At 38.7% G+C, this 22,357-nt stretch overlaps 1 protein-coding gene across 1 annotated transcript; it reads left to right on the top strand.

Moving 5' to 3' along the window:
- The first annotated feature begins 266 nt into the window (after positions 1–266).
- On the top strand, positions 267–22,016 carry p4hb (prolyl 4-hydroxylase, beta polypeptide). Its single transcript, XM_079841385.1, has 11 exons — positions 267–594; positions 1,774–1,980; positions 5,481–5,614; positions 5,728–5,865; positions 11,829–11,933; positions 12,109–12,234; positions 12,322–12,522; positions 12,742–12,862; positions 13,840–14,021; positions 14,490–14,597; positions 20,377–22,016. Exons 1-11 carry the CDS (start codon positions 456–458, stop codon positions 20,440–20,442), a joined length of 1,527 nt encoding a protein of 508 aa, XP_079697511.1. The 5' UTR covers positions 267–455; the 3' UTR covers positions 20,443–22,016.
- The last annotated feature ends 341 nt before the right edge of the window (positions 22,017–22,357 follow it).

Here is a 22,357-nt window from a genome sequence, read left to right as displayed (position 1 = left end):
CAAATTTCCGATAGCACGTGAAGGCAGCATAAGTCACACAGTCAAATTAATATTCGTGATTCGAGTTAATTCGCCAGTTGACTGGTCATCACGCCACTTTTCACCAAATATATAAGCGATCATGTTGCGTAAATAATATTCATGTGCTAATCATTCGCCGTAGTAGGATTTGTAAATTCGTAATCAAGACGGGCAGATGGATTCACTTCCAGGTGCTAGGAGACGCGCGGTCCACTCACAATTCAACACGAACAGCGTTCGGCCTCATAAATGCGCATGCGCATCAGCGCCTTCCTCTCTGTTTCCTGCGCACATTGCCACGTTATTAGCGGCAGGCACAAAATTCAAGCGACACTTCAGACTGTTAAAGGTTAAAGAACACTCGCCGCGCTAACAGTCTCTCCGGTTTCCATAACGGTTTCATTAATAGTTGGCTCGTTTGGAGGTGATCCGAGATGCTGAAGTTGTTGGTTGTGTGTGCACTGGCCGCTGTGATAGCGGCTGATATCCCCGAGGAGGAGGACGTGCTTGTACTGAAGAAAAGTAACTTCGAGGAGGCGCTCAAAACTTACCCAAATGTCCTTGTTGAGTTTTGTAAGTAGTACCCAGCTTTGTTTGACTTGTCGTGGATTTGTATGTATGTCTTACGACGATAGTTTGTGCATGAAGAAAATGCTAAACGAAACCAGCTATCAGTAAACTATTTTATTCTTAGTTTTAATTTTCAACTACAATACTTGTCAGTTTAAATCTTTGTAGTAATATAGACGTGTTACGTACATTTAAGAGTGCAATGTTGAAAACTTTCATAAAAGCGGACGTAGTGTAACGTTAGTTATTTTAAAACGTCATTGCCACTCACTCCAAAACCGTTTGACAAATTAAGTGCAGTGAAATTATTTACAAATTATTCATTCAACAGAATTGAATATTCAGGGTGATGACAGCCTTGGAACGGAAGCTCTGCATTTCGTTTTTGTTGAAAATGGATACACATTGATTTGCACTTTCACTTGTTTTTTGACTTTCGATTTCCTGGTGCTTTTTTCTGTTCCACCACTTCATGCAAATGAGCCGAGGTTTGACATGTTATGGGCAAGCATCAATGAGTTTCTAATCAGAAAACGCTTCTCAAACTTGTGTGTAACCGGGCTCTTGGGTTAGTTTATAGGTTTCTTTAATGGGCTAAATTCATTGGCCGCTCTCAAAAGTATATCCTGATGCGTAGTCGTGATAGACCCTAAATTTACCCAATCACTGGTGTCCACGAGGGTTTCGTCATAATGAGAGGCGTGGTAGCGTGTAATTTGGGCGGGACTTCCCAGGGGCTCAGCGCTAGGTTGACGTGTACATTAGAAAATAACTTTTGTTGCTCAATAAATCTGAGAAATGTACAATACAATTATCTTGTGAACAATGGAAAGTGTAAACAGGTGTTGTCTTGTTTTAGTAATTTATCAAAAGATTGTGTAGTAGTATTTGCACTCATCACAAGCATCATGAAATTTGTTCTTGTCTTTCTACATGGAATGTTAAAGCCATGACCTGTTGAAGTTAGAATAGAATTAGATTTATTCAGTTAATCTAATTTCACTGCATTTGGACACCCAAATGAAACTACATGCTGTTTAATCATGTACCCTTACTAACCTGTTTATTCAGACAAATTACTGGTAATATATTTGAGTAAATTAATGGACAAAGTAAAATCACTTGCATTCAGTGAAAGTACATGTAAAATGTATTGAATTAACCACTTTTTGCTTATTGCAGATGCACCATGGTGTGGGCACTGCAAGGCCCTGGCACCCGAATATGCCAAAGCAGCTGCTATGCTGAAAGCTGAAGGCTCTGTCATCAGACTAGCTAAGGTTGATGCCACGGAGGAATCTGAGCTCGCTCAAGAGTTTGGTGTTCGTGGATATCCCACCATCAAGTTCTTTAAGGGAGGAGAGAAGGAGAACCCCAAGGAGTATTCTGGTTGGTGTTATGAGCCACACATTTCTTGCATAATATCTGTTCCTTTGTGTATGACTTACCAGAATGCCTTCAGCTTTTGCCCCCCCCCCCCCCCCCTCTCTTTTTTTTTTTAAACTTTTGTTAAATCACTCTACTTTTATTTGGATTTCATATCTGAATCAAAATCAATAACAAGATTTCTTTAAAACCAGATAGTTATGACAGTGAGTCTATGAACCGGTCTTTGTTTTGGTTAGAAGTGCAAATGATCTACATGCAATCTAAGACCGTAAACCATAAGTCAACTTAGACAGGTCAGATGCCTGTTTACCATGAATGTGAGTGCTAACTGCTGAAGATGTGCATGTCATTCTGTACGTGGAAGACCTGTGTTCCAGTCTTTGTATAATGCCCCTCCCCCTTTCCTTCAACGTGCAGTTCCTCACGTTGCCTGTGGTCTTGTTGCTGTGGGCAGCTCTCCAGGTCTGTTTATTACATGGTATGCCGTACCTTCTGCGTGCACTTGATGCAGAAGTATAAATTGGCCTTTACTCCTGCAGACAAGACTAGCCTCAGAAAAAGTTCTAGTTCTTTTAATTGTCAAAGTCTAAAAAAAAAGTTTGCATACTTATCAGATTGCTTATGGCAGGGGTCCCTAAACTTTTTTTTTTTCTTTTTTTTGTGTGTGAGCTGAGCCTGAACCCCTTAGATGTAAAATATTTACTTCAATTATACCCTGAGATTAAGTTAATAAATCAGTTTAATGAAGCAATTGCATGATCACCGTTCTATTATCTTGGTTAACGGTCACATGATATGCATGTAAATGCGTAAAATATATTTTAAACTGTAATTTGTTTTCTTTAGAAGTTGTTGTAAAATTCTTTTTTATAGTCTTAGATATAGTCTTGAATTTTATAGTCTTAATTTTTTCAAACATTCAAAATTTCCAACTATGTCAAACAAGCAGCTTAACAGACTATATACTATAAATAGCAGGTTGTGATAGTCACAATTCAAAATATACCACTGTTTTAGCTTTATGTTGAATACTTGTTCACTCAAATTTATTTTAGTGTTATGTTTGACTTGGTTAATTATTAGCTTTTCATCAACTCAGAAGTCCCCTTCAGTTCACAAACTCAGTTCAGGGGTTCACAAACTCAGTTTGGGAAATCCTAGCTAATGGGATTGCAGAATTTGTTCACTGTCTGGAAGAAAATAGTTTCTGAAGTTTAGTCTGGCACTTTATATCCTGATGGAGCCTTGATGGAAGGACTCTGTAACGCATGATCTCATAAGATCTTAGTGTTATCTCAGTCGTTCCTGCTGTAACCTCTGGCACTCACTCATTACTGGTTTACCAAGAGCATGATTAAGACTACCTTTGAAACTGTGACGTCATTTGGATTGACATGTCAGTCCTGCCCTATGGTCATAAATGATCATAAATGGTTGAGGATACGTGGAAGGAGGACTTGAGTTTTAATCTTCGTTGCAATGCAGGAACTGATCGAATGTATGTCTTGCATCAGGGGTGTCCAAACTCGGTCCTGGAGGGCCACTGTCCTGCTGAGTTTAGCTCCAACTTGCCTCAACATACCTGTCTGGAAGTTTCTATGATTCCTAGAAATGCCTAGATTAGCTGGTTCAGGTGTGTTAAATTGGGATTGGAGCTGAACTCGGCAGGGTTTTATAATTGGCAAGCAGGAAAGGTTTACAATTGGGGTTCGGGGGCAGATTTCTCTGATCTACATGTGCATTAAAGGTGAACTATGTAGGATTTTTGCAGTAAAATATCCAGAAACCACTAGGCCAGTGTTATATATTTTGTTCAGTTGGGTACTTAGAATATCCCAAATGTTTTAAACTATTTGTAAATCGTGAGAAAATTGCTATTTTAACCAAGGAACCGGGACGTGTGAGCTATGCGTTTGAGGGAGTCGCCTGTCGATTGCGTCATATCTGCGTCACCCTCGGTCTCCGGTTTTATTCAGTGAAACACTTTACTCTCACTGCATTGTGAACAAGTGTCATAGCAGCCGCCGAGCGAACGTCATAACTTCCTTTTCAACACACTCAGATATATCTAATACGATAAACAGTTGCGTTACCTCAGACTCATGACTGGAAAAGAGGAAGTAGCGCCGGCAACCGTGTCATAATAAAAGTCCCACCAGCGACTATGCCATTATAACAGTCCCGCTCTTCAATCGCTCCTGCGGCCTTGCTCAGCTCCACAACACTCGCTCCTGCTCTGCTTCAGACTACAGTAATGTTAATAATCGCATCCATGAACATGATTTCTGCCCGAGTCCTATCCTGACTGTTTTCCACCGGCTGTGAGGTGAAGACCACATGTCCCGAGATTCTGCGCTCAAACGTGCCGTCATCAAACTACGCCTTTGTTTTGAACAGGCGACCTCTAGTGGACGGAAAAGTTACATAGTGTAGCTTTAATAAAAAAATGGATAACAATAGCTTTAAAACATGTAAGTGGGCAGTAGATTTGTCAATACCTGCTCTCTCATCTCCATCACTTTCTTTTTCTCTCTCAATCTTGCCCTGTCTCTTCCCCTCCTAAAGGTGTGCTTTGACTGATAGCTAGTTCACAATATGTATACATTAATTAGTAATCTTATGCCTAATATGATAACTGCTTTAATGTTTTGTCACCTCACATTGACGGTTACTAATTATTACACTACATGAATCATGTAAATTATAGGTCTCTTTTCATTTCAAAATGGTGAAATTAGACAAGTTTATTAGTTTGCCTGATTATTATTTATTATTGAGTATTGTTTAACAGAAAAAACGCTAAAAATATGCCGCCCCACCGATCTGTGTTCAGATTTCCCTCTTGTTTTAGCCGTTATCCGTGTGCGGTGTGATGCTCCACTCTATGCTAGGAGTTAAATGGATCGTTGTTGGTCTGATTCATATGGACCAGCTTACGAAAAACGTGACTGACGCAATGTAGGATGTAACCATTTTGAACAGCGAGAGGTGTTTCTTTGTAAGTTGTATATGGAAGGTGGTTTGGCAGGAGCTAGATATTGTACTTTTATAAAGATTTCGGCTAAGAGCATCCAGAATTTTGGATTTCGTCCCAGAATTTATTTTGGTGCATCCATACAGTTAACTGAAGTGTCTCACTGGAATTTGTGCTCAGCAGCTTCTGTAAACACAAAGCATTCCCGTTTAATTTGATATGATTGGTCATCTTAAATATTCTGACATTGACGTGGGGTGACAGACTGCTGAGGCAGCTCAGAGGAGAAGATCTTGGTGCTGTGCAATATCCTTGCAGCTCTAAAGTAGAGCTAATACTATATTAGGCAATTATTTCACAACTTTTATTATATGCCTCACCTCAAAAATAAAGGTCTAGACCTCATAGCTGGCTACGGCAATGCGCAAGGGCATCTCACTATGAATGTATATTTCTGCTTTATTTATAAGTGTTTGCTTGGTGCCACCAGTTTCCTTTGTCTCACTCTGACATGCTCTGTCTGCAGCTGGTCGACAGGCTGATGACTTTGTCAATTGGCTGAAAAAGCGAACTGGCCCTGCAGCCACTACTTTAAGTGATGTGACACAAGCAGAGTCTCTTATTGCTGATAATGAGGTTGCAGTAATTGGGTTCTTTAAGGTAAATTTTTTTTTTCTTAAGCTAATTTAGAGTTTTATTTATGCATTTTTTAAAAATATATATATTTATTTTTTAAAGTTTATTAATCTGTTGTTGTTGGTTTTTCTCTGCAGGATGTTGAATCAGAAGATGCCAAGGCCTTTATTAAAACCGCAGAGGCTGTGGATGACATACCCTTTGGCATCACCTCTGATGATGCAGTCTTTTCAAAGTTTGAAGTTTCCAAGGATGGCATTGTGCTTTTTAAGAAGGTATTCATTCTCCACTGTGTAATGCTCTTCTGACTAAATTTCAGAGGACTCCTTTATTTGCTTATTGGCTGTTTTTTTTTTTTTTTTAATAAGACCATATTATACCCTTTTACAAGGTTAAAAAAAAACATTTGGCACATTTTATATTGGTTGCGCCTCTTCCCAGTTTGTAAGTAACACTTTAGTTTTTCTCTATGAAGCCCCTCCTTCTGAAAATCGCAGTGTGATTGGTCCATTAGACCAGTGTGTTTTGATTGGTGAACCAGAAGTGTCACTCCCCTTACTATAACCAAGATTCAACACTAATAATGAAATGAGTATTGTCCAGACAATACTCCGTCTGGGCAGCCGTAGTACATTGTAAAAGAGAAAATCCTAATGGTCAAAAAAAGTCATCAAAAGCCGCGTTTCCACTGCAGGAACTTTCCCCAGGAACTAGGAACTTTGGGGTGGTACTCGGTGTGTTTTTCGACTGCAGGAGCCAGGGTCTAAATGAAGTTCCGGGTAAATATTTCCCCCTCCAAACGGCCCTGCTCCCGAGAGTACTTTTTCAAAGTTCGGGAACTTTCGGGGGTGGGACTTGGGCGCTGAACATGCCGATTGGTTGAACTCACGCAGCATTTTATTTCAACCGGCATTTTTAAAAGTCTTTTGCGAGGTTCGTTCTGCGTTCAGTAAATATCTGTCTTGCTCTTTCTGTCTGATGGTGCACGTTCGTCTCAGCAATCGCACGGTCAATGTCTGTAATAGCTGATAATAACATACGTTATCTTTTTTAAATCTAGCTGGTCAGGTCTAAGGGGGGGAGGGAAGTTCCTGTAAAAAAAGTTCCTGGTACAAATTGTCCTGGGTAATTTCGGTGGAAACGCGGCTAAAGATGAGAATCTTGGGCCCTGAGAGCCAAAGTACAGTGCGTGTGTGTGAGGGGAAAACAAAAACAAAACAATTGTATATAAAAATTTAGACTAGTGCTGGGAATCGCTTAAAAAAGTAACGAATTAATCACTTTTTTTCTGTAATCGCAAGTTTTTAATAATTTTAGTTTGATATTTTGATATTGTAATAAGTTCAGTTACTCTCCAAATTAATGTAGAAACAATTTAAAGACAGTATATTTTAAATATGTGTTGTAATGGCATCTTTTTATGAATGAAGGCCAGTATGACTGATACTAATGTGTCTATGAAACATTAATGATGTTACATTACAGTATAACTGAAAGCTCCCAATTTCAACATTTATTAGGCTTTAAAAAAAACTACTTTTAATTTAAGTGAACTTAAATCAATCTTTACATAAACCCATTATAATAGGCCTAAATGTTATTTTTACCTGAGGCCTTCCCTGTTAGACATATACAGAAATGTAATAGTTATCAAACACCTTTCTTAACTGCATAAATAATAAATGAAATATAGATTAATCATCATTATAGCTAAAATTCTGTTCCCGTTGTTCTTTGATGAACATTAATGACAGGCATCATCGGTGCTCCTGTCACTTTAAGAACAGCCATAGCCGAACATGACGCGGATCTCACGCACTGTCCCGTGCATCTCATTTCTTCACAACTCTTTAAGTTCATTTAAGACGTTATTTAATTAATTTAAGACTCCTAATATGAGTACTCAAAATTATCTTTGTTTTTGTTATTGTTTTGTTATTGTGTTGTTCAAGAGCAAAAGAGAACTATGTGAGCATCCATCTCACTCATCGAGTGTGTGTCAGAGTCCCTCGATTAGCTGACATGAGACGCAGCCACACAGACTGGACACTGACACACACACACACACACACACACACACGACATTGACATACAGCGCGTTCTCTTGTGTTGTCGCGCTTGGAAGCATTTACATGAATAGGAGCGTGATCATGTAACTCGGCAGAAATGGATATAAAACGGACACTGCGTTATTTGCATTAAATATTTTGAATGCGTTAAGCTAAAATTAATCGCCCGCGTTAACGCGTTAATTTGACCAGCCCTAATTTAGACACCTACGTGTTTGGCGCATAGAAGGCCTTGGGACTGAGAAAACATACTTGGGGGCAGGGTTTACCTATAAAAGTTCCATACTTTAAGATTTTGTAATAAACTACAAAAACAACTCCTCATGAGGCCAAAACAAAGTTAACTAGTAATTTCAAAGTTATTTGTCTTCCCTTGCCATATCTAAATAATTAATGTATACTGCCAAATGTATGGAAAACCGTCTGGAAAAATCGTCTGAAGGCGGCATGTTAACATGTCACAAACCTGGCTTAGTTAATCAGTCGGATTCATCTGTATGGCCCATAAAAATAATTGTATTTGCTGCATTGTTTTTTGCAGCATTTTAGCAAAAGTATCTATTTTGTTGCTCGTGTTTCTAGTACTCTTGTAAAAAGAACCACGTCATCTGCACCGTTGCGTCAATTCAGCAAAAGCCAAGGTATGGTGACCACTTGTTTAATGACGTCCTTAAATCTTACTCCGTGACGTGTGTGTGAGAACTCCCGTTTTAATCAATGAATCTGATTAAATTTGAAAAGTGAGACTCTGCTTTATGAGTATTTGTGCACTTGGTAAACTTGCACCAAACACGAATTCATTCAGCGTTTTGAGCGATACTGAGCAACCAGATTGCTTGAATTTAACCTACAATAAAAATATTACTTTGTATTGACCTGACCAAACAGCCAAGGTATGTCAGGATGCTTCTGCAGCTCTAAATGTGGCGCTTTACATCTTTAGCGAGAGAAGCAACGCACACTGAACGGAAAGGGATTGAATTAAGAGCATTTGGCTTTAGATAAAAATGTTAGAGGATAGGGCACCAAAAGATTATTAACGTAAATGACCCTGAGCACGTGTTGCGACCTGCTCTGTTTTGACGCGCTGCTCCCTTTAAACTGTAGAAACAGTAAAATGGCACAATTATGTCTTGCCTTGTCTTGGATGTCCGCCATTTGAATGCTGGTTCTTAACTGCTCTAAATGGGTAGTAGCAGAGCCACCAATAACTGGACCTTTTAGCCCTGGATCACAAAAGGGGGCCCGGACAATGTTTTCTACTGAGGGGCCTAGGGATGGGCGATATGGACTAAAAAAATTATCCCGATATTTTCTAGTATTTATTGCGATAACGATATCAATGACGATAAATGTAGTATCATTCCCCATGTTTTTGGATACAAGTGAGAGCTGCATGCATTCTTGAGAGACTCAGAAAAACAAACAATGATCTAGTAAAACGTACCTGTCATCAAATAGGCTCCTATAATACATAATACATAATATATACATATATATTTTTTTTAATGTAAAATTCCACACCAGCCTTTTCAGAAATGGAAAAGTTGCAGATATAATTGTCTTCTGTAAAAGTGCAGGTAATGTTTAAATAGTGCAACTGTGCTGAAAAACATCACAATACAAACAATAATAATTAAAAATCAATGACAAGTTTTAAATGTAAACCGATTCTGTATACACTCATGGTGCAAACAGTGGTAAAAATAGCAGAAACAGCTAAAGTAATTATCCCAAAAATGTATTCAGATTACAAAAAAGTTGAAAATAATGATTTAATGATAGAACTTCAGTAATTTGAGTTAATAATACCACAAATTCTTCTACTAATAAAAATAAACTGGACTAAGGAATAATGAGCTTCTGGGTTCATGAATATTAATCATGTTGTCAGCGCTCATTCAAACTGATTTGTTGAAATCAAAACACAGTAATAGGTGCACGCCAGCCAATGAGATTCCCGTTTGTGCATTCGTTTCTTCCTGTTCATGAAAGGCTAAATAATTCCAAATAAACGCCATTATTTTACAGGAAAATACAACAAAGGATATTGTTTACATGTAGTACATCAATTCTGTGTGGTATAAGACTCTCTCGCTCTCTCTTTGAGTGTGTGAAACACTGAGCGCTCTGTCGCGCGCCTCACACTAGTGTTTACTGTGCGTCAAATACACTGCGTATTCATTGAGTTGAACTGAAATAGTGTGCTTTACCGATCGATTGAGACAGCGCGAATCTCTTAAGCGCTCAGTCCATCTGTATGGTTCAGATTGCCCTAAGGTAGTCCCTCGTTTAGCTATTAACTCTTCCGCAGCTTCCATAGTTGTTTTCGCTCTGCACGTGAGATGCGGATTCAGTGCCGTCCCATCACGCGCTGCGCGTAGGCCACCGAGTGCTGTGGGGGGCCCCACAAGAAAATTCTCTCTCCAATCCCCGTTCAGCTATACAAAGTGACGAACGCAGCCACCGCGGCAATCATAAAGTAATAACGCTTAGGGCATCAAGAGACGGCCAGCGGCGGCACTGTGCAGATGGGTCGCGCCATCAACTAGGCTTTATCGTTATTATCGCGGGAAGACAAATTCTTATCGCGGGGAGAATTTTTACCGGTATATCACAAACGATAAGATATCGCCCATCCCTAGAGGGGCCTTTTTTTATTATTATTATTATTATTATTATTATTTTTTTTTTAGATTCTTTAACTGGCCCAAGAACTGTTAATTGTGAACCTGGATAGTAGTATTAAACGCACAAGGGATCAGAGCAATAACCTGCTTGGGAGAGCCCATTCAGCAAGAAAAGGTTTGAAAAAGCATGTGATAATAATCTCAGCTAAATATCAAGCTCTTAGGAGAAGCTACGGTAAAGGTGATCCTACTGCATCTAGTCTTATCTGGCAATGCTACCATTGCCATTATTGGTCTTCGCTCAGCCATGCAATAAATTTGGTTTTCCGGTTCAAGCTGCCCGTAGATCTCCCCCTTACATTTACATTTATGCTTTTAGCAGACGCTTTTATCCAAAGCGACTTACAACTTGGGCCCCCCTTGACCTTTAAATGCATTGTGATGATGCTCTCATTTATCAGGGTCATTGAGTCATTATGTCAGCCAGTTAATACATTTTATCTTGCAGCTTCCTAGAAGAAGAGAGAACTGATTTGTTAGAAATGTAGGCTTTTTGAGACTCTTCACCCATTGCTTACAACAGTTGAGCACCACCTGAGTGAATTCACTTACAAATATGCCCATTGCTTACAACAGTTGAGCACCATCTGAGTGAATTCACTTACAAATATGCCCATTGCTTACAACAGTTGAGCACCATCTGAGTGAATTCACTTACAAATATGCCCATTTTGCCACCTGTTATTTCTGCTTGGGTCAAAGAGCTTAACTCTGTTTTTGTCCATCCATTGTTAGACTACAGTAGTTTGTCTTTTGCATTTAATTCATGGCATAGGTGACCAATTGTCGTCAGGTTTGAGAACCACTGCTCTAAGCAATTGTCACATTTTTCCTGAGTAGAACTTGCTTGCAAGCCTTAATGATCTGTTAGTTGTTAGCAAATTGAGTTTTCAATTAATTGTTTGAAGCAGTCCAAAAATTAGCCTGAATGAGCCATTACCATATAAGGATTTTTAAAATCCTTCAAATTCCCTAATCTCAATTGACATGGATCTCAAGGTCATGGAAATTAATTGGTTTAAAACGTGTTGGAATCCTGAATCTAAATAACTTTGCATAAAGACTAAATCACTTTACAGAACCTAGCCTACAGTAATTCTCAGTAGGATGGATGGATGGGCTCTTAATATATAATCAGGAATGGGCTAAACTTCTCATTGACCCCTGTCCCCAAAGAGGCTTTGAGATTCTGGTGTCTTTGCGCCCAAACACACACTCTGAAATACTGCATTCCAGAATGCAGCTGCTCTCTTTATGCGTTCTATTAATGCCCACTGCATGTCAACTGGAATATCCGCTGCCCTGCGACCAACAACTTTTAGTCATGGTTTTTATGCTGATTGATGCATAGTTCCCTACTCAACACTGTTACAGTGGATATTGCTCACCAGGTTTGTGTTGCTGTGTACACAGAAATGCAGAGTAAATAAAACTTGATGTAACTGTCTGTCTCTCCCCCCCCCCCCCCCCCTCCTTAAGTTTGATGAGGGTCAGAATACTTTTGATGGGGAGATCAGCAAAGAAAATCTACTGCTCTTCATCAAGGCCAACCAGCTTCCCCTGGTCATTGAGTTCACAGAGCAGGTACACTTTTGACATTATCCACATTTCTTCTGTCTTTTGCTCCATGTTGACATTTTAGAGTTTGAACTGTTGTATACAGGCCCCAGGTTGCCGTATATTCACTGACATGAGAAATTGAATGCGTTTTAAAGATTGGAGTTTGTGGGGGTCTGAGATTCTTATTCTTCCTCTGCAGACTGCTCCCAAAATCTTTGGAGGTGACATCAAATCCCACATCCTAATGTTTGTACCCAAAACAGCCAAAGACTTCCAGGACAAGATGGACCAATTTAAGAAGGCAGCAGAGGGCTTCAAAGGCAAGGTGGGTGCCCCTTTATTTTAAGATGTATTATTTTCAAGGTTTTTCTTTGTTGCACATTTGAATTTAACCTAATTTGCTTTCCCACAGATTCTCTTCATCTTTATTGACAGTGATGTGGATGATAATCAACGAATTCTGGAGTTCTTTGGTCTTAAGAAGGAAGAGTGCCCTGCGATCCGCCTCATCACCCTCGAGGAAGAGATGACCAAATACAGACCAGAAACCTCAGAAATCACATCAGAGAACATCATTACCTTCTGCACAGCCTTCACAGAGGGGAAACTAAAGGTGGTGGAGAACATTCCTTGGGTGGCTGCTAGATAGTTACTTCTACTAAATGGGCTTTTGTTACATTTTGAAATATAGTGATATTGTGAACTGATGTAATTTATATCAAACTTGCAGATTTTGATCATTGGATGGGAATTTTGGCACTAATTTTGACTTGATGTTAATGAAAATGTGTTCAGTCTCTCTGGAATGATTTTAATGTCTTTTTGTCTTTAGCCTCATCTAATGAGTCAGGACATTCCTGAAGACTGGGATAAGAACCCTGTCAAGGTCTTGGTGGGAAAGAACTTTGAAGAGGTTGCCTTCAACCCTGCTAAGAATGTCTTTGTAGAGTTTTGTAAGTATTGTCTTTATTATAAGTTACTTGGATGCAAGTTTTATAGCCTTGAATGTTGCTGGTCCTTGCATTTCATGTCTGACCAGTTGTTTTGAGAGATCACTTTTCATGGCAAATTGCCCGATTTATTTTAAGGCGGCATATCTTGATTGCCCCTCTCAAAGCCTGGCATCATAAATGCAAGATTCCTGTCCAGAAGCTTACTGCTAATTCTGGCATGGGTTCTCGCAGGATACTCGCATATACTCTTAAACATGCTATAATTGGAAATGCTGAGATAATTTTAGCTCGAGATATTTGAAGCAACCTACTTCCCTGCTGTTTTTACTAGTCTATGACGGACTTTCTAGCACGTGGTGGTCTTTGTCATTTGAGGGCATTAGGAGGGCCGATTTAAGTTTTGGGCATGTGACCTAGAGTTTGGATTTCCATCTATGCCCAATATTTAAACATTGGGTAGGTTTTCAGCATGTGTCCAGCGGTCCGTAACCAGTGCCTGACACAACTGCTTTTCTCCACATCTTTGTCTGCATTGTATTCCTCTGCACCCTGGAAACTGTTGTAGGTCCTGTGCATCCCTGTTTCTGTACCATTACCCTGTACTCTTTGCAAGTTAACAATTTTTAGCCTTTATCCATCTTGATTTCTTGATGTCAAAGCATTATCACAAATATCAAGTACTTTTATTTGCAGTTATAACTGCTGCAGTGGGGTTTTGTGTAGTCGAGCCATGTCTGTCCATTTTTATTCTTTTTAGTTCTCTTTACAACTGTATATTTTTATTTTGTATGCATCTGTCACCATTTTATTTGTATCTTTTTAAATTCTCTTTAAAACTGTTTAAATTATCCTTGTTTTTATTTTTAATTCTTACACATGGTATTCATGTAAAGCACTTTGAATTGCCATTGTGTATGAAATGTGCTATACAAATAAACTTGCCTTGCCTTTATTCCCTTTGCTTTTTTTCTTTCCAGATGCCCCATGGTGTGGTCACTGTAAGCAGCTAGCCCCCATCTGGGATCAATTGGGTGAGAAATTCAAAGACAATGCAAACATTGTTGTGGCCAAGATGGACTCCACAGCCAATGAGATTGAAGATGTCAAAGTGCATAGCTTCCCCACGCTAAAGTTCTTCCCTGCTGGTGATGACCGTAAGGTAAGGCCATGTGAGAGTCTTTGGATTTTGATACTGAAGATTAACTTTTTTTATTTTTATTTATAAATGGCAATATTTACTATTGGTATTTAATTGTTATATTGGTGATAGATTTTAGTTTTCACACTCCATCACAGTTTGTCACTAGATGTCACTAGACCAAAGACCACTATGGTAAATTAGTGTTTTGTAAGATGAATCTTGGCTAGAGCCCAGTTTTGCAAGGTTACCCAGCTATGACAACACCATAAACAAGTTCCTGAGATGTCTTGGACTGTTTCCTGACTTGGGAGTCCCCCCCCCTTTGTTTTACTTTTGAAGGGTGGGTGGGTGATGATACTGATCAAAATAATAGGATAATAATAATAATAATAATAATAATAATTATAATTATTATTATTAATTGTTATTAATTGTTATTGAATGTTTTTTTATTTTTATTTTAAAACATTTTGTTTCTTTCTATAGGTAATTGACTACAATGGTGAGAGAACACTAGATGGATTCACAAAGTTTTTGGAGAGTGGAGGAAAAGAAGGTGGAGCACCAGCAGGAGATGAGGATGAAGAATCAGATGTATGTATAACTTTACTGCAATTAAATTGGTTTTTCAATCATTTGGTTTAGGGGTGGATGATCTGACAATTTTATATTGTGATCAATCTTGAAGACGGCCATAATCTTTTCTAGCGAATCGTAGAGATTTTGATCTTATGTCCTCGTAATGTTAAAATAGAGCAATGACTGCCTACTACATGGTTGTGCTGACTGGCCAAATTATATCACGAGTGTCTAGTAGGGCTGTCATTTTTGAGAAATCTAATTTCGAACAGATATCAAATATCAAGCAATGTATTCGAATATCTACGAGCGCCCCAACCCCCACGACAAAAACAAAAAACAACACCTGCACCCGCAATAAAATCAGTTTAGCATATCACATTAGACACACTTACAAAAATGTTTATTGCCAGCATACAGAAGTTATTACACGACCATTAACACAAGGACTACTTCAGCCAGGACATTCTAAAATGCTTGCGTGGCTTAATGTACTAAGACCCTGTTAGGAGATCAAACTCAGTAGACATAATACTAATAACTTATTTTATGTACAAAAAATCAGATGAGCCCAGAATATGAACGCAACGCGTTTTTCTTCCATAGAAAACCATTAGGCTATAAGAACGCTTAACGTGGCTTAATGTACTAAGACTCTGTTAAGAGACCAAACTCAGGAAACATGACAAAAATACTGTTCAATAGAACTGCATGTGCTTGGTTTGTTACCACAGTTATCTGCGTGTTTCCTCAGCGATGAACTTCCACATTTGCGGCTATCTTTTCTTCAACTCCTCAGGATCCATCTCGACGAGTGCGGGCAGATTGCGCTGCGCAGGCACAAATAAACTAATATGGATTTGAAATTTTATCATCTTGAAATACAGTAAAGACATGTATATTGTAGATGTACAAAATCATCTATACATGCATATATTTTTTTTTATATATATATATATATATATATATATATATATTTGTTTGCACGTGACCGTTTAAAACCTGTGTTCTGCCTTGTCCGACCTGACCCGCACCCGTATCCGACACAGTTTGGATGTTTTTCACTCGTTTCAGCAATATTCGCGGGTACCCGTGCAGGACTCTGCATGGCACTTTAAAAACCGGATAGTTTATTTATAGTTCGATTACGGATATTTCACGTCATGTTCGAATGCATAGTCGAATATCGAATAAAAAGTGACAGCCCTAGTGTCTAGCATGTGTGGTGATGTATTTGAAAAACAATTCAACTGCAGTAGTGCTGTGATCAATCAAATTTTGGCTTCCAACGATTATGAAAACGTGATAATCATAATAAAAGGATCATTGTGCTGTTCCTTTAATTTGGTGCTTTATTACACTGGAACACAGACGAGCAAAGTATACTTGGGGTTTCAGGTGCGTGCATAAACTGTCTATATATACATATATATATATATATATATATATATACACACAAATATCAGTGTCTGTCTTGGCAGATATTTACATACAGTCAGTTAGTCTTAATTAAACGGTTGGGTAAGAAATCTGATCCGTGTCATTTATATTAGATCATATGTCCATGCATTCGTGTCATTAATCTTAAACAAAACAGACAAAATTACTCAGCTCTTGACTGAATAACTTTTGTAGTTTTAGTAAGAATCACATGTATATTTAATTCATACAGTGAAGAATCTGAAGTGTTTTAAAATTTAACTTGCGGTTTAATGACTATTTTGACAACTGATTGTGTAATGCAATGCTGTGTTTTAAATTGTGCAAATATTGCAATTCAGATCGTGATTGTTTGTTATAAGATTGTGGTATGAATTTTTGGGAAGATCTCAACCCCTAATGTGGTTTAACCTTGTTGAATTATTCATTTACTGAAGTTGCCATTACTAGTGAAAGTTTATGTGGGGTCTTTCATACCGTAATTGGATTGCAATTGAAAGTTTTCCTACTGCATTACATTACATCTCTTATATCGCGTTATAAAAATGCGACCATATCTATCGCTGTAAATGAGATGATTTGCGATTTGTAGTTCGTTTTATACATGGCTCAGCTTTATAAGGTTTAATTCACTCAAATGTAAATTCTGTTATGTACTCACCCTCATGTCGTTTCAAACATGTATAAGGTTTTCACTTACTTCAAAACACAAATGAAGAAACCAGAGAAGGATTTCTGCCCCTCCATTAATGTCTACGGCACTCCTCAAAGTGAAAACGCAAACATCATTAAAATCATATCACATGTGATTTTAGTAGTAGGATTATTAAACTTTTTTTTTTTTGATGGTTTATTCTTATATGTATAGTGCATTAATAGCAGGAGAGGCGGAATATGGCAAGCACCGGGAGAGTCTGGGTGCTTCTCAATATCCCTCCTCGTTTCCTCGCTCCATCCTATGACCCTGAAACCGACTGAGCTCCGCCATCTTGTAGGACATCTCAATTCTCTAATTGCACCGTGAGAAGGCTTCCTGAGGTGTCGTGAGCGAGGATACACAGGTGTATCCTTTGCGGAAGTGTTTTATCGACTAAACGTGATGCACCATATAAATTATAACTGATAGTTGCAGAATTATATCAAAGCACATGAAAATTAAAGAAACAAACTGTAATGGTATACAACAAATAAAAAGCAGTTAATAACTGGGAATAATTAGTAGTTATTAATAACTGGTAATGTATAAAATATGGGCAAATGTGGTATTGTGTAGGGGTTGAAACTATTACAATATAAATGGTTATCTCCTGTTCAAGAATCTCGACGTGCAAACTAAATCAGCGGTGTAGAGTCCTCATTAATTGACGGCGCTTTGAAGTGATGCTAAAGGGAGCGAGGATATATCATTTCCCTTCATTCAATTCCTCGCGTCTTTTCCTTGCATCCTAAAGGGGTGGAGCGAGGAGACACCAATAAGAATTGAGAAGCACCCTCTGTGTGCGCTTGGTGCAGGTACTGCATGAGGATAAATTTAAGTTTCCGTTCACAGAGTTTCAGTGACATTACTACACTATATTAGAGATGCTCCGATCAGCATTTTTGGGGCCGATTACCGATCACCAAGATCATGATCTGCCGATCACAGAATGCCAGGGGAATGGGAATCTTTTATCTATAATCTTGCAGAGTTTGCACCATTTGTAGAAATGAAACTAACTCTAGTTTCTCTAAAAACTGTAGAAATAGGCTTGAGTCAAGATCTTGAAGAACCACCAAGTGTTTATTTTAGAAAATAAGAACTTAAGGCTACTGTAGGCCATCTTTCCCAAATAAGGCAGAGTAACATAAAATTATTCCAAACAAAGAGGGGTTGGGCACACATCAGATCAGCTTAATGGGATGTAGCCTCTTAAAACACTGACTACATTTAATAATTGGCAGCTATATATAAAACTTGTTACACCAAAACTGGCTACTGCCACAAAGGACATAACTATGGCAAGTTTTTTTTTTTTTTTTTTTTTGTTATTAAGGGTGCTCCGATCAGGATTTTTGGAGCCAATCATCGATCACCGGAAGCAGCATCTGCAGATACGATTACCGATCTATATGAAGCCTTTATATCATGTAGAATTATTTATAGGGAATTTTACAGACATTCATTCAGGGCCTGAATTTTATTTCTGACAATGGGGGAATCCCCCCCCCCCCCCCCCCCTTGGGTGACTCTTGTCATATAAATGTATATAATTCTCACCTAAATATTTGATCATGCAGTGCATTTTTGTTTTTAAAGACAAATTTTCAGGTAGATCTAACATTAGTATTGAGGTAAGAAATAAAGACATTTAATAAATCAAATGTAAATTAATATTGGTCTTCCCTGAATAAATTAAATTAGATTAATCCTTACACTTAAGGTTGCAAAAGTTAGTCATTCAAGAGCAGTGAGTGTCATAAAGGTTCATCAAACAAGACAAAGAGGAACTCGGAGACAGCAGCAGTTTATTCGACAGCTGTCACTTTAAGAGCGAAGACTGATACGGTTACATGCAGTTGCATAAACGTTCACTCTCGAGTCACGACGGGGTTTACGTGCATACTCGTCAAGACGGTAATTTAGTACATACATTTGTGTGTACCTGACCATTTCAGCGCAATTTGTACTCGCAAGCTTTTTGAGATGGCCGGTGTGTGCGCGCGCTCACGGTCTGGAGAGCGTGCGAGTGCTTATCGGTTTGAACACTGGCAAGACTTAAAAATAAAAGCAAATTATAAACTTTACTGACGATGCGACACTGCCTCGATTGTGCAAGTGGCAAATCCTGTGGCGCACGATTTTAGTGCAGATGCGATGCGCTGATGTGAAGCCATTTGAGCATTTTGAGAGGGAAAAAGTGCGCACGCGGTGATTCACTCGCGCTGTTTGTGAACTTACGCAGTCATTTGAAAACTTTCCGTGAGACGCAAGTTATTTAATATAGAAATATGAATTGTACCTCACCTTCAGCATTATAATTATTTTACCCGCGCCTGAAAGAGAATGAGACCGTGTCGCTGCATGTCATGCCCTAGCTCTCACTGCAGGCACGGGTTTTTGTGTCGTCAGCATGCGATCGATTCATGAGATCGGCATTTTTAGAGACCGCCGATCAATCATCCCAAAGCGATTATCTGCCGATAGAGATCGGTTGCCGATCAATCGGGGCACCCCTACACTATATACATAAATAGTTGAATAAAACGTAAATGTATAGTAATGCATTGGGGGAATTTGTGTGTCCTGATAATATAATAACAATTATAAGTAATAATAAAAATAAAGTAAATTAAAAATCTCTTATTTTGGATTAAAATATCGCGATAAATTGTATCGTGATACAGGTATATCGTTACACCCCTAATACATATGCAATGACCTAAAGTCAATACTTCAGCAATAGTTGGCATAATATTGGTTGTAAACTTGAAGAGTTGCTTGTGGAGCTGCAGTTGTTTGCTGTCTGTCTCATGGGCATTCCTGGCACTGGTCCTCTGCAGGGGGTAAAAGACCCTGCTGCAAATCTGTCAGACAGGCAGTTGTCAAGAGTCTGAGGCCCTGGTTACACCTGGTATTAAGAAGAATGTCCATCAATTTGTGTTGGGACTTTAAATATTATAAGAAACAATTAATAAAAGCAAACAGAAGTCTTTCACACAAGTCTTCAGTTGAAGTTTTATTAGTTCCACCTCCTATCCTTTCTTGTTGGCTTTACTGATGTCCAAATGTCAATTGGACTGCTATTTTTTCAATCACTGGGCTTTTTGTTTTTCTCATTCTTAAACTCTTGGAGACAAATTGTTATTAGAGTTTAGGCACAATCAGAACCATTGAAATCCATCCTAGACTCCCTGCATCCTCTTCTGGGAAGTCTAATTGTAGAACATTATCATTGCCACTAATGCCCAACACAACTGTTATAGCTGTTTACCTTCCACCCCATGATCCTCCTCCCTACCACTTATTACCACCACTGACAGGACTAAGTCTGTCAACGATGGCTAGGCCACACGTTCCAGATATGAGGAAAGGGCTTTGCAACCAAACACTGGTGACAACATTTCTCAACCCCTGTGATCGTCTTGTGTCAGATGCACTTGTTTTTCTGCAGGGATTACTGGCATGTTTGTGGCAGGGCAGATTAGTTTTGATCAATTGAAGTCACTTGTAGTACACACTGCCTTCTGGTATAGGTGGTCATTTATTGGCTGTGAAAAATGTTTTTGGTTGGCAAAAATCCAAGTTGTTTCCATTGCCCTAAAACATTCTTTTTAGAATCAATGTAAAAACAAGGCTATCTTGCGCTTTCCACAGGATCTGGATCTTGATGATGCAGAGGAGGATGATTCAGATGTGGAAGAGGGACACGATGAGTTATAAGATGGAGGAAAAGGCGAGACGCAACCCTTCACCTCCACCACAACCACCTCCACTTTAAACCTCCCTGTCTGTGAACACTAAAGCTTGTCCTAACTAATTGTACAGCCACTGGGCGATACAGGGTCCTTTGTCAGCCAGTACGGTCATTACCACCCCAGCTAACTATCTGCAGCCCAGAGAAGTGCCTCTCTGCCCACAACAACTTTGTCTTTTGAAGTTTTATTTTACAGTTCTTTTTGGCATTAAACTATCTGTTTTAGGTTTAATTATAATGGTAATCAGTTTCACTGCTCTGTACCTGTCCACTACCTCCATTTATGATCCGGGGGCTAAGATTGAGATTTTTCTGTTTAATAGTGGTAATGCTCTTCCCATGAAGGAGGTGGAAGGCCATGTTATTCTGCTTTGATTCTGTGATATGAATGAAAGGACATTTTAAGGGCGGAGGGGGCTGTATGTTTGTTCATAGGGTGGAAATAAAATTGTAGTAATGGGCTGCTATTACAGTGCATGCAGAGCTTAGCCAAGACCAAACTGAGGTACCGTTCCTGCTTTAGTCAAACCACATTTTCAGTTTTTTTTTTTTTTTCTATTTTCCATTTTCCAAAATCTTTAACACCTGCTACTAAATTATTTTAAAAAATGTAAAGGTGGAGAACTTGTTTTATTTAATTTTATATTTCAATTTTTATTTTATAATCTTGCATACTGAAGGGCCCAGAAACGGTGCTTTTGTTGACTTTTACCTGGGGCAGAGTTGGCCCTCTCAGCTTTCTAGTCATCTGGGAGGATGATTTGAAACCTTCTTTTGCACTTCATTGAGTGCCATCAGAGATTCCATATCAGTTACTGAAATGGCAAAGATTTGTCATCTTGTAAGGACAATAACTCCTCTCCCATACCCTTCCTGCTTTCCATCTTTAGTGGAAGATTCCTTCCAATCATTGCCGGTTGACAACGTCTGAGTGGTCAGTGTGACAGGGAGGAGAGTGTGCTTGTAACCAGCTTAAGTCTCTTCCCCTTCTTATGTCAGGGTTCAAGGTTGAGGTTTTTTTTTTTTTTTTTTTTTTTTTAACCCTCATGTTGTCTGTCTGTATTTTTCTAGGAGGGGTGAATCTCAGGGGTGACATTTGAAGAAAGGGAGGGTTTGGGAATTATATTGGGAGGAATTTGGGTCTTGAAACCCTTTTGAGACCAAGCATTCCATTGCATTTAAATTGACTGATAAAATAAACTGGTGGCCAAATAAACAACAAAATGGTGATAAACATGTTTAGTTGTGTTTTGTTTCTAGTATTTTAATGAGTCAGTCGTCATGATCTATAGAGACTAAATGTTGTGCTCTGCACCTTTTGAGTAAGATTACCTGAAAATAACGGACATTTATTCACCATTTTCCAAACCTGTATGACGGTTTTTCTTTTTCTTCCATGGAACATGAAAATGAGAATTTTCTTGGAGAGTATCCATATATTCTTTTTATACATTACAGCACACATGTACTGTACAACACGGTTCAAAGTGATCATGGCTGTCGCGCTTAATAAAGAATAGCAACTGAAGTTATGCATCCATATACAATTTTGGTTTGCGTGATTTTGGGCAACTTAATTCCTTCCCTTTTGCTGCAACTTTACTCTTTGCTGCAACTTTACTCTTTACATTGTTTCATTAATTTTAAGAATCAGATTTTGGAGCTTTGGCAGAAGGAAAGATAAATTCACAAAATAATTGAAATCACTGCCTGGTCCTCCCAAAAAGCTATTGTGGCTTCAAGTCTGTCTACTTGTTTTTTTTTGTTGTAGAGCTTGAAAACCATGGGCATTGTAAACTGTCCTTATTCAGAAAGGGGCTGCATTAACAATATACAAAAAAATCAGTATGGGGTTGGAATGATAAATTATTGAGTTGTCCA

Source organism: Gobio gobio (assembly GCF_949357685.1).
Source record: "Gobio gobio genome assembly, chromosome: 17".
Lineage (NCBI taxonomy): Eukaryota > Metazoa > Chordata > Actinopteri > Cypriniformes > Gobionidae > Gobio > Gobio gobio.
This window is presented reverse-complemented; position numbering and strand designations above follow the sequence as displayed.

Bases quoted from the DNA above. Each gene is read 5' to 3' on its own strand.
- p4hb (XM_079841385.1), top strand. From the start codon at position 456: ATGCTGAAGTTGTTGGTTGTGTGTGCACTGGCCGCTGTGATAGCGGCT. The intron at 595-1,773 runs GTAAGTAGTACC...TGCTTATTGCAG, and splicing joins AAATGTCCTTGTTGAGTTTT to ATGCACCATGGTGTGGGCAC. The intron at 12,523-12,741 runs GTGGTGGAGAAC...TTTTGTCTTTAG, and splicing joins TCACAGAGGGGAAACTAAAG to CCTCATCTAATGAGTCAGGA.